General features: G+C 46.3%; 1 protein-coding gene across 3 annotated transcripts in view; it reads left to right on the top strand.

Moving 5' to 3' along the window:
• Nucleotides 1-1,636: 1,636 nt before the first annotated feature.
• Nucleotides 1,637-13,035, top strand: part of NIPSNAP2 (nipsnap homolog 2) — a 29,232-nt gene continuing 17,833 nt past the window's right edge. The window contains exons 1-3 of one of the 3 annotated variants that reach the window (XM_057748754.1): nt 1,638-1,828; nt 11,185-11,324; nt 11,407-11,452. In XM_057748754.1, the coding sequence (XP_057604737.1) occupies nt 1,737-1,828; nt 11,185-11,324; nt 11,407-11,452 (278 nt within the window). In that variant the 5' untranslated portion in view covers nt 1,638-1,736. Of the gene's footprint in view, nt 1,829-11,184; nt 11,325-11,406; nt 11,453-13,035 lie in introns of all 3 variants that reach the window. The other 2 variants (XM_057748753.1, XM_057748755.1) reach the window with 2 other exon arrangements.

Genomic DNA, 13,035 nt, shown 5'->3' with positions numbered 1-13,035 from the left:
CTCCAGGAAGATGCCCCATGTTTATCCTATGATGTTGTAACCTAAGCCACACACCTGTGAAATAAGAGTACCTCCTTCCCTGCAGTAAAAAGCATTGGGCTAATGGAACTTCAGAGCAAAATGATAGAGGAGAGAAGAGTGCAGAATGAGTGGCCTAATACTAAACACAAAAGCCAGACCTGCAAAGAAATGCCTACGAAGTTAACATTTCAGGAAAATAGATTTGAAAGCACTTGTCTCCTGAAATAGAGCTGAGAAATCGGGGGAATATGTGAGAAATTTACATCGACACCACTGGCTTGAAGAGGCCCTGCCTCCCATGGTGCAGGATGGGGCCGTGTCCTTTCTGCCCTGGGGAGAGCCCACTCCAGCTTCCCTTTTGGGTCTCTCCAGCCTCTTTGACCTCATGAAGCATAAGCCAGTTGAGATCAGGAATTCCCTCAGCCACACAGCCTCTGGCCTCCGGTCCCTGTGCGCCTGGGCCTCCTTTCCACTGGCTGCTTTCCACCAGATGCCTCTCCCTGGTCTGGGGCAGGTCCTTGTTGCCACTCGTCCATCCACCTGATCCACCTGTGTCCCCCCGGTGGCTCCTTGCCATATGAACATGTTCAAGCATTGCTCCAGTCAGAAAAACTCCTGCACCCCTGGAGCCCCCTCTCCCTTCCTTCACCTCCAAGATTACCAGCTTCAGAGAACCCCTCAGCCCGCAAGCCCAGTTCCTGCCCCGCCCCGCCCCCCCCCCCCCCCAAGCAGAGACCTCCCAGCTCCCCAATCCTGAAATGCTCCCCTTGGTGGCTGGGGAGGCTCCCTGTTTCTCGCCCTTTTCTAACTGTCTAACTCCCTTTCTGCCCGCCTGGCCTTGGTTGGTTTCATGAGTACATGTGTGGCTCTTCTATCTTACCACAGGATACAGTTTCCCCAAACAGTGCCATCCTAACCCACGCCTTTGTCTAAGCTGTTTCCTTGGCCCGGAGTAGTCCTCCCTTCTTCCACGGGTCAACTCCTTCCCTTGGGACTGAGCTATCGTGCCAGCTCCCCAGGGTCTATCCTCCACAGGCTCTCTCGTCTGTGTCCCCATCTCTCCATTTCAACACTTGACACTCCAGTCATTTCACATCCAGCCCCACCAGACTGGGAAGGCTCAAGGGCGGGGATGGGGCCCAGCCCTCCGGTGCTGAAATCAACGGGAACAACGGAGTCTGGAAACCACGAGAGAACCTGAGTGTGCTTCCATCCAGAATGCTTTTATTACAGAGTAATTTATTTTTGAAAAGGCAATATATTTACACGGAGTCAACTCCAAAAAGGTATTCGGGGAGAAGCCCACCCGCCAGCTACGCACCCCAGGTCCGGGATTCCCCTCCTTGTGTTACGCTCTCCTTGTGGGTCTCTCCAGGTGCCTTCAAGCCTTGCCCTTGTTCCTTGGGCGCACCCCTTGCTAGGCACCGAGCTCCTTTTGCTGGAGCTCAAAGTATCAAAATCGATTCCTCTCCGGGTTTCCCGCTCCTTTTCCGCAGCTGCGGAACCCCGCCTCCCGGACGCACCGCGGACGCGACCACCGCGCGCCCCGCTCCCCCTGGCGGCCGCGCCCCGCACTGCAGCGGCCGCGCGCCCCGCCCCGCCCTGCCCCGCCCCCGCCTCGGCAGGCCCGGCCGGGGGAGGGGTCGCGGCGGCGGCGGCGGCGGCGGCGGCGTCAGCGGCGGCCCGGGCGGTGGGAGCCGAGGCGCCGGGGCAAGATGGCGGCGCGAGTGCTGCGCGCCGGCGGAGCGGCCTCGGCCGGCGGCTTCCTGCGGCGGGCCTGCCCCTGCGGCCTCCTGCCCGGGCTCCGGTGAGCAGCGCCGCCCTTTCCGGGAGCGACCGGGGAGGGGCCGCCGGCGGCGCGGAGGGCGCGGGGTCCCCGGCGCGGGTCTCCGCCCCGGCCGGGGCGCGCTTCCACAGGGCAGGGCCGCCCGGGCTCTGCGGGGTGGCGGGACCGGGGCCTCGGCGGGGCGAGCCGGAGCCTTAGCGGGGTCGGAGCGCCTGCCCGCCCGCCTGCCCGGCCAGCCGGGCTCAAGGTCACGGCGCGAACGACGCTCGGCTCCGAAGCCACGTCCGCGCGCCGAGCCGGCCTGGCCCACAGGACCTTGACCCGGCGCGACCCGGAGTGGTGGCCGAGCGGCGGGCGCGTGGCTGCGGCCGCAGGCCCTGAACTTGGCCCGCGGGGCTGCCACCGGGCCGTCTGGAAACGCTGGTCGCCCGCGCAGAGCCTCAGTGCCTGCATCCGCAGATGGCAGTAGAGATGCCCTCACCTCCTGGGTGGTTGTGAGGGAGAAATAAAATAACGTATCGTCCCCGGTGAGCCCTCAGTGGAGAGGCCGGGGGAGTAGTGAAGAGGTGTCAGCCCTAAGAACAGTCGTTGACTCGCATTTAGAAGTAGGTAGCGGGTCAAAAAGTGTGTACGGTTCTCAGCACTGTAAGGAGACGTTGGCTCGTGTTTAAACTTTTTTCCGAACCTCATTGGATTAAATATTTGGTTTTCTGAATCCAGCCCTGACATAGCCGTGTCCCATTTTCCAAATTGAAAAACCAAAGCCCATGCTAACTAACACGTCGATTTGCTTTCTCGGTTTCTTTACGTTGGGTAACTTAAATTTGCTCTTTTTGTTTGTGTTTAATTAAATAATGAGCCTGTAGACAATACTGTTGGCAGTTGAAAATGGAAAGAGGGAACGAACTACCTGTTTGCTAAACTGTTAATACGGGCCAGCTTTATACTGATACGGCTTAGTTAATGTAATCCTAGTAGCAATCTTAAGAAGTAAGTAATAGGATCTGCATTTTAGAGATGAGAAGGAACCTCAAAGGGCTTGAGATACATGGCTGGAAAAGGCATTTGAATTTGAACCCAGCTTTGTCCGGCTTGGGGCCAGTGTCCTTCCTAGGACTGATGCTCAACTTGTGTTTCAAAATTTGATATTTATGTTTCCAAGTTGATTCACAGATCAACCTCCTTTTATTTTTATTCTGTTATTAAGTGTCTACTGTTGCTTTATTTTTTCACATAGGTGATAAAAACCCATGAAATTGATATTTTCTTCCTTTCAAAAAAGACAGCTGAGACTGAGGGTGTTCACCGAAAGTGCCCAAGGTCACTTGAAGCTATAAACTGGAGATTTGGACCCAGGTGTGCCCAGTATCCCCACTTCCTGCTGGGGCCACATGCTCTTGACACTGGAGTCCTTGTCTCCATACAAGGTCCCCTGTACCTTCTGACTGCTCACTCCTTCCTGGGCTCTAGTCTTTCTTAACTGTAGGTGTTCTTTAAGACTCAATCTATACCCGGTTAACTGATTAATTCTATCAAATATTGAATGGATACGATGTCATCTGAGCCCTATGGACCTGAGCATAATAGCCATGGTCACTCTCCCCAGGAAGCCATGGCAGAGATGAAAACCCATGTAGCCTTACAGATTGAGAGGTGGGTACCATGGGAGAATGAAGGAACCTCCCACATGAGGTCATGAACCGCCTCTCTGAGAAGGTGACATAAGTTGAGACCCGAAGGGTCTGTAGGCATGAAAGCCCTGAATGGGAGGAGTCAGGCAGGCTGGAAAACCCTAGAAAAATCTAGGAGCACGAGTGAAGGGGAGACAGAGGACAGGTGACGAGGAGCAGGGGCCGGAAAATTCTAGGCCCTACAAGCCATTGAGAGAGCTTGGATTTTATTCTGAGAGCCGTGGAAGATATTTAAAGATACACACTGTAGTGTGACATGGTCTGACTTACGTTTTTAAAAGATCAGTCTGACTTTGAAAAGGGGACAGAATCCGGGTGGTGGCCCACTGGGCAGATGCTGGTGCCATTTACGGGGAGCGGTGTGTTTCAAAGGTGAAGGTGCCCACCACATGCCAGGTGCTTTTGGGAGGCATCAGTGAATAAGGCACACGATGCTTGCTAGTCATTCAGAGAAGGAGAAACAGGTGTGGGGTGGGGAGGGGGAGGATCCAGGGCAGTTTTGAACCTGGTGAAGTTTGAGATGGCTGTGAGCTATTCAAATAGAAAGGCCCAGTAAGCAGTTGGCCTACTGGACCTATATGACTCCCCCAAGGAGATGCTGGGACAGCATTTGGGAGTTGTCAGCATATAGGAATGCAAAATGTTAATAGATCCATGGGTTTCAGTATACTATACTGTCTTTGAAATTTTTCATAATAAAATGCTCTTTTAAACTGTGAGAATGGGTGAGGTCTGCTTGAGGAGTGTGGATAGAGAAAGAGCTGAGAAACAGGCCCTGGGCTGGATGCATATTTACAGGCTGGATACAGGAAGGAGAGGCAGCAAGGGAGCCGGAAGGGGCAGCTCCGGGAAGGTCATTATGGGTCAGTGCCCTGGGGGCAGTATTTCAAAGAGGGAGGGGTTCAGCTGTGCCACATACGGCTGAAAGGTTAAGTAAGGTGATGGAAGAAAACTTCACTTACCAACAGGGGTGTTGTGGGTGACCTTGCGAGAGTGGTTTCAGAGGGGGGTAGGAAGTGTTAGGGAGGCTTATTTGCCAACACATCTTAGCTCTGCTCAGCACCAGGCCCTCTGCTAAGCTGTTGTTTACTGAACATTGCACCAGTGTCCCCCGGCGCTGGAAATGACCGTGTACCCAGAACTTAACCCATCTTCCTCCTGCAAAGCCTGCTTGTTCCTCCCGGGTCCTCTCTCCCCAGTAATGGAACATCTTGCCTTTAGCGGTCCAGGCCAGAAACCAGAAGGTCTTCCCCAAGCTCTTCCCCTCCTGCTCCCACCCAGCTAGTCAGTTGCCAACTCTGTTCGTTCTGCCTCCGGCATGTCTCTGCCTCTGCATCACTGCTCCCCTGACTCAACTCTGATTCCTATGGCGAGTGTGGACTTGAGGCCATTGGTGAGGGGGACAGCTAGAGAATTCTGAGCAGGACATTTTCCTACTAGAAAGATCTTTGTGATGTGAACCTTGACTGGATCCTAATCCCTCTTCCTTTCCACCCCACCTCTACCAAGAAAAACTCTAAAAAACATGTTAGGGACATTTTAAAATGGAGTGGATGTTAGATATTATAGAATTATAGTAGCTCCTGCTTTAAGGCAAGACTTTTCTCTGGATCAGGCCCTTCAGCCTCCCCTCTCCCCTCACCTCTGCCGTATTCACACTCCTGGCTTTGGCTGCTGGAATTCTGCTTCCGAGAATGTCCTTCCTCCCGTGGGCAGCAACCCGACAAGCTGCTCATCTTTCAAGTCCTCAGCTCAACAAGTGCCTCTTCAGACAGTTGGTTCATGTCTCCCTCAGGCTGACCTAGACCCCACTTCCTCTGCCCCACCCCCGCCACACCCACCAGCTGTGTCTCCATGGAGGGGCTCCTCTTCCATTGGGCTGTGATCATGTTGGTCTGTCTGCTTCCACCAGCAAACCGAGCCCTGTGAACTCAGGGCAGGTTTATTCCTCTTTGTAGCCTCAGCCTGGCCCAGTGCGTGGCATGCACAGTGCACAGTCGGTGGATATTTAGTGCTCAGATGACCAAAGCCCATTACCTCATCCTGTGGTCTCCACATTAAACGTATTTCCCTTCTGTAATTTGCCCCAACTAAACCAAAACACTGTCTTCCACACCTAATCAGGACCCGTGTCTCCTCTTCACCTCAGGTGTATCTTTTGAATCTAATCCTTCCCCCTCATCGCTCCTGCCATCTTCTTAACCCAGGACCATCCTTTGGTTCATCCAGTGAGTATCAGATGCCTCCGGTGTGCTTGGTACTGCTGGGCTGGGCAGCCAGGAGCCCAGGAGCCATGCTCCCTGCCTTTCCTGCTGCAATCCACCTGCCACACCACTGCCAGGCTGCTTTGTACACCTAGATCTTTTCTGAAAACTTGCTGGCAGCGCCCCGTATACAGGATAAAGTCCAGCTGACAGGCTTGGTGTGTGGGAGCCCAGCCCCCCTGCCCCCCTTGCTCTCCCTTTACGCCTCTCACTGTCCTCCCATACCCTGTTCTGTTGCCTCCCTGAACACTTTGCTGTTCCAGAAATATGCGCCACAGCTTCACGACTCCATGCCCCTGGACACGTTGTTCCCTTTGACTGGAATTATCACTGGTTTTGTCCACCTGTCTTGCTTGTCCTCCAAGACAGAGCTGGAATGTCTCCACTGGAGTCCCTCTCGCTCCTTGCAGGCCAAGGCCAAGATGGTTCATTCCCTCGAGTTCCCACAGTGCATGAGTCCACAGTGTCCTTGACCACTCCGGCTGTTTTACTGATGGGTTTTTCCCATGAGACTGGGCAGGCAAGGCATCTGTTCATCTTTGTATCCATCAAGCCAGGCACATAATACTTATTCTATTTAAAATCTAATGTCTTGTAGGATGTGCTGCCCTCTACCTCAGCCTCTGTAAAGTGCCACCCAGCACATATGTTATAACGGCGGTTGCAGTGTTCGTCACTGTCAGTAAAGCACCCTGGCCCAGCTCGGGTTTTATCACCCTGACAGCTGTTGCTATGGCTGCTCCTACCCCTTTCCATGATTCAGCTTGGACAGTGAGATGGACTGGGCATGTGAGGCAGCTTAGGTCACATGCCAGTCAAAAGATTTCAGAGTTCGACAGTCAACTGGGGCTGTGCTGGGCCACACTGGTTTTCATTTGTCAAGACAATTGCTACCCAACTTTGACCCGTAAACAGCTCTCAGGTCTTGTGCCTATCCCGTGATGTTGACTATTTCTTAAGTTAATCTTTAGTTTACCAAGTGTTGTCATATCCCTTACCTCATTTTACCCATCCTAAAGTAAATCCCTTTGGTATTAAAATCTGGAACAAATGCTCACTTGGGGAGGCTTGGGGGGGGGGGGGGCGGGGAGGAGGCATCCCTTATTAGTGAAAATATTTTGACTTTTATTATTAGATCTGGGTTCATATTTTTATCTTGCCGCTTCTTAGCTCAGGTTGTGTAATAACCTCTGTGAGCCAATCCTTAAAATTCGATAATACCTACCTTGCTAGTTTGTTCCAGGGATTAAGTGAGAAGAGATAGACAAACTGCCTAATCCGGTGCCTAACAGAAAGTATGTGTTTATTAATTTGTAATCCCCTTAAATTCTAAGGAGGAAGAGAAGAATTACTTTGGAATTTTTTTCCCTTCCAGATTTAGTCTGTCAGTAATTCTTCATTATGTGCTCTTATTTTGTAAAGTATTAAATGCCATAGGAATTAAATACCAATATGTGTGCACGTGGTGTATGCTTGTCTGTGCACTTCTGAAAGGGTTCATTAAGAGCTATTGGTAGTGATTGCTTTGGTGAGTATTTTTGTGCATGTGAGTATTTCTTAATGAAATTCCTTAGTGCTGATATTTTTAGGAACTTCCATTGTACCCTTTTCCTAGTTATTCATAATTGTTATTCCTAAACTCTTAAAATTTATTTAACCAAAAAAAAAAAGTTTTAAACACAATTTCTGTTTAGTAAATTTAAAATCTGAAATTTAAAAAAAAAAACAGGAACTATACAGTCCCATTTAAAAAATCTTAAAACTTTCTACTTTACATATCACTAATTCTGTATGCTTGCCATTTTGCTTCACTATTTAAGCAAATATCCCAAAACATGGTGTGTTTAAAATACTTCAAACACAGGAATTCCCAGGTGGTCCAGTGGTTAGGACTCAGCACTTTCACCACCAAGGGCCTGGGTTCAGTCCCTGGTCAGGGAACTAAGATCCCACAAGCCACATGATGTGGCCAAAAAAAATAAAATACTTTAAACAAATTCACAAAATGTTTTTATTTTTATTGAAATAAATCTTACTGTGATTCATTTGGAGAATTGCCTTCTTCAGAATTAGTTTATTTATATAATCAAAGAGTGAATTGAAAACAGAGACAAATAGCATATGATTTTGATTTTTGCTAAAGAGCTAATAGTTTTTGTATATAATTTCATTTTAAAAGTTTTTTTAAGTAGTTTTAAAAACAATTTTTAAATATCTCACCATTAGTCAGATGCTGTCCTAAGTGCTTTAACCATATTTACTAGGGGTTAAACATATGCTTAAAAATATACAAGAGTAGAAAACATAGTCAATACAGAGATTATATGAGGAAAGCGGTGTCTCTTCTGCTTTTAACTCTCCATCCTTCCTTCAGGGATATCACCGTTAATACTTTTCTTAATTCTAAGGAATTTTAACACATAATAAAAGCAAAACGGAAGAATTTCCAACTTCTTTTTTTTCTTTTTTTATATCTTTATTGGATTATAATTGCTTTACAGTGTTGTGTTAGTTTCTGCTGTACAACAAAGTGAATCAGCTATATGTATACCTATATCCCCTCCCTCATGAGCCTCCCTCCCACCCTTCCCATCTCACCTCTCTAGGTCTTCACAAAGCACAGAGCTGATATCCCTGTGCTATACCACAGCTTCCCACTAGCTATCTGTTTTACACATGGTAGTGTATATATGTCAGTGCTACTCTCTCGATTCATCCCACCCTCCCCTGTGTCCACCAACTTCTTTTTACAAATGCCACTTAGGACTATATATTTGTGTCCTGTGCACTTACGTAAGAAAAATTGCGTGTACTGGTATTAACTTGTTATTTTGCTTATTTAATATGAGCTTGCTGCTTTTTAATCTTAAAAGATTTGAAAAAATGCTTTTCTATTTCTTGATCATTACTGCATTTATAGAAAACATTTTATTGTTAATTTTATATTTGTATATTTTATGTTGGTGTATTTGTAAGCTCCATCAGTCAAAAAAAAGGCTTTTTATCTAGTTTCTAGCTATTTGTGATAATATCCTATGAATTGGTTTTTAAATTAAAAAAAAATCATATGGGGAGAAAAGTGTTCTGTAATGTTTGTTCATAAAAGCAGCAAGTTGATTTTTTAAGCAAAAAAAGAAAAAGGCTGCCAATGTAACAAGTGAAATTTAGAGTTCTGTTTTTTCTAAAGCACCATAGTTGAATAAGAATAGGAGTTTGTAGTAATGTGGAATCCACACGTTCATCTCATGAGGCATTGGGGAATTTGCATCTCATGCGAGCTTTTCTTGCCTCTTGTTTAAACTCCCCTTCCTTAACACCTGGGGTCACGGTCTCTTTTCCACCTCTATGTGCTTTGTGGTGTCTGCGTTCTTAAGCAGGCCTGCTAAGCAGACTGAAAGTGGTCTGTAGGAAAACATCGAGTGTTTCCAAGAGATCCCCCAGAAAAGGCTCACGCTGGCCTGTCAGTATCCCGACCTTGTTTTGAAACACTGGATAAGATCTGATCATTTATATTGGCCATTTGGAATCCCAGCAGGTTACTGCTGTTGGCATGATCTAGCAAAGGGCAGAAAAGATCATTTATGTGTACATGAATTAAAGATCAAAACAATAAAGAGTATGCCGTGATAGCCCTGCCAGAGACAGTGGTCATCAGCATGAAAGCGGTCATGCAGAAAGGATGGGCAGACGCAAACGGCTACATTCTGTGTGATTCCATATATGAGACATTCTGCAGAAGGCACACTGTCAGTGGTTGCTAGGAGTTGGGCGAAGGGTTGATTACAAAAGGAGGCATTTTAGGGAGCGAAGGAATTGTCCTCCTATGGTGGTGGTTCCATGGCTTTACACATTTGTCAAAACTCATAGAACAGTATGTCCAAAAAAGAGTCATTTTACTGTGCGTGAACTAAAGTGGGGAAGGTGGAGGGACGCGGTTTGTCATTTGATTGTGGTTGTGTGAAGTTAGGAAGAGGATGAGTCTCAACCAGGCTCTAATTTTTAAAATCTTGTGCTCAGGTTATGTACACCTATATACCTTACCCATAAAGGAGTTTCTAAACATGCACTTTTAGATATTTTAGCTAATTTTAAGTATAAAAATAATATATGTATATGGGAAACTCTTCGAGAGTCAGAAGGTTATACAACGAAAAGGAAAACTCTCCTCCCACTCCAAGCCCAGTCACAGTCCCCAGCTGTCCTCACTGTTAGCAGTTCACTTTGTGTGTGTATTTATGATACTGTTCTGGGCCTGCTTTTCCGTGTAACTCATCTCAGAGATACCAGCATACCAGTGTGTGCAGATCTACCTCATTCTTCGTACTGATTGCACTCTGTTCTGACTTTGGATCTGCCTTGATTTATTTGACCAGTCTCCATTAATGGGTTCCACATGGCCTGTACCAGGAACAACCTGGAAGCAAAGCGGTAAGGAATGCTCACACACATTCAGCTGTGTGCGCTTGTCTAAATATAGCTGCCCATAGGACATACTACAAGTGCAACTCTTAGGCCGAAAGGCCAAGACAGTTTTAATTTTGCTGTAGATAATGCCACACTACCCTCTAGGGAGGTCACACAAATTTGTGATCCCACTCGTGAGTTAGACATGCACTTAAAATTTCACAGGTGAAGTGTAGTTTGTTACTTAAGTCAAATCGATCCTCACTTTCTGACAGTGTGCATAGTAAGAATTTAGTTATAAGATGAAAACAAGCAAATTATTTATACGTTAATGAAGTCTGTATTAGGTTTTTTCAGTTAAAAATCTTGATTCTAAGGTTAATTTAGTTTGGGGGTAAAATAATGTTTTTAAGGAAAGAATTCCTTTCACTTTCTCAGTATATTTCTTTTTACATTTTTTTATTGTGGTAAAGCACATATAATATAAAATTTGCCATTTTTAAGTGTACAATTCAATGGCGTTAAGTACATTCACATTGTTGTACAACCATCACCACCATCCACCTCTAGAACCTTTTCATCTTCCCCAGCTGAAACTCTGTACCCATTAAATAGTAGCCCCCCATTCTCTGCTCCCCTCCGCTCCTGGCAACCACCATTCTGCTTTCTTTCCCTGTGAATTTGACTATCCTAGGTTTCCATGTATGTTTTTTCTGTGTTGAAAATTTCCTTGGAGGAGGGAAGAACACATGGCGGAACTTGCAGTGGTGCATGTGAGAACTCTCCTCACAGCGCTTCTCTCTCATTGTGCTCCTGTGTTCCGAGTGCACGCTGTTGGCATGGAAAGTGGACATGTGATATCCCGGGTTCTAGAACAGTGCCTAGAATGTGTGTTCAAGGCGTTTGCTGAACAGACTGATGAGTGTCTGAAAATGATGCACTACGTGACACAACCTGAAGACCCTGAAATCTTTGAACCTCTGATTAAACTCAAATTTTTGCATTTGTTATTCCATAGGAAATTGGCGTCTTCCAATAACAGACCTCGAGAGGACAGCTGGTTAAAATCCTTATTTGTCCGGAAAGTTGATCCAAGGAAAGATGCTCACTCTAATCTCCTAGCCAAAAAGGAAACAAGCAGTCTGTACAAATTACAGTGTGAGTCATAGGTTTGCTATCTTCATAGTTGACTTTTTTCCCTTTGTTCATAAGTTTATCGTTGAATTTTCTTTTGTTTCAGTTCACAATGTTAAACCGGAATGCCTAGAAGCATACAACAAAATTTGGTGTGTATACCAAACTATCCTTTACTTGGGGAAAAATAATGATTTTAATATTTGTTGGTTACGCTAACCCTTGCTAGCAGAGCGAGGACTTTCACACCTCTTCTTAAAGCTGAATATTGAAAGGCTTTTAAGTTGAGCTCTGTGTGGGGTTACCAAGGGTGTTTTGATTTTAAGTGCTCATTCAGTTAAGTCCTCACATAGGCTGTCACTAGACTGTTCAGCTTGGAAGGAACCTTGCAAGGCGGTCTAGCCCAGCTACTTAATCCAGTGCCTGAGTCCTTTCTACAGCCCTTCCTGACGCTTCGCTTAAATACATTCCTACACTCCATCTCTGGACAGTTCTGAGTGTTATGTTAGAATTCACATTCCTGGGACCTCCACTGTTTCCAGTTTTGCTCCTAAGTAACACTGCCATGTGAGAGCCCTATATAGATTTCAGTAGAGCTGCCATTTCTTCGCAAGTCTTCCATCCACCAGGATTCGAGTCCCTTCAGCAGATTCTGATATGACATGAAAGCCATGTGTTCTTATAGAATATGGAAACTTTAAGGCCAAAGAGAATTAAGTGCATTAGTTCTTAGGTTAATAGAAATCGCATTTTAATGATCAGTTGTCCACAAATATAATTTAAAGCTTTGTTTTTAACCTTTCATATCTGCTGCTTTCATGGGAAAGCAAATGATTTTGTTACCAGAATCCACGTAACTTTCAGAACCAAAAAATCTTTTGTTGTTTTATTTTTGGAGGTGGTTCGTGAAATGTAACATTAGTGTTGAGTTTCTCGTTCACCTCAGCAGAGTCCTCTTTATTTTAAAAATGCCCTAAAAACAAAGCAAATGCTTTTTTCTAAATCTCACCTCATAAAATGAAATTTTTCTGTATGCTGATGTTTCTCTGGGTTACCTTTCCTGTCCTGTTTGTTTCACTTCCTTTCCTGTCTCAGATTCCTGGCCATCTAGTCATGTTCTCACTTCAAACTCAACGTGTAGAATCACCCTGCTCTTCCAGGTTCCCCGTGTGTGACTCTCACCATGGTTTTATTTGACTCTTTCCTTAGTTTTATGTGATTAGTCAGTCACTCAGGGCTATGCATGCTTCATTTGACGTGTATTTTGCTTCTCTTTGTTTGTTTCCCTCTCCAGGCCTGTTGAGGCCCATTTCCAAGTAGCCCTTTGTGACTACTTTCCTGGGCTTGAAGCTGCACCTGTACCTTTACCCCATCCTGCAGTCTATTACCCAAAAGTTTGTCAAATTGATCTGCTTGAGTTCTGTTTTCTCATTCATCATGTTTGTTTTTCTTTTCTCTGAAACTTTCAGCAGCTCCCTGTTTCCAGTACATAAAGACTGAGTGCCTACCTGGTTTTTAGGGGCCCAAGTAATGAGGTTCTTCCCAACCCATCAAGTTCTGGGTACAAGTACTACCTGCTGTACAGCCCCCTGGGTCATCTGTGCAGGCTTCCATCTGCCACACTAGCTCCAGTGCTGGGTTGTTTACTTCCTGCTCATGTCATGTGGCAAAAAGAAAACCCATTTCCATTTTGCTAACATAATCCATCTTTCCTCATCCCCGATTTCCATCAATC

Source organism: Hippopotamus amphibius, chromosome 9 (assembly GCF_030028045.1).
Source record: "Hippopotamus amphibius kiboko isolate mHipAmp2 chromosome 9, mHipAmp2.hap2, whole genome shotgun sequence".
Lineage (NCBI taxonomy): Eukaryota > Metazoa > Chordata > Mammalia > Artiodactyla > Hippopotamidae > Hippopotamus > Hippopotamus amphibius.
Note: the sequence above shows the minus strand (reverse complement) of the source record. Positions and strands in the feature narration are given on the sequence as shown.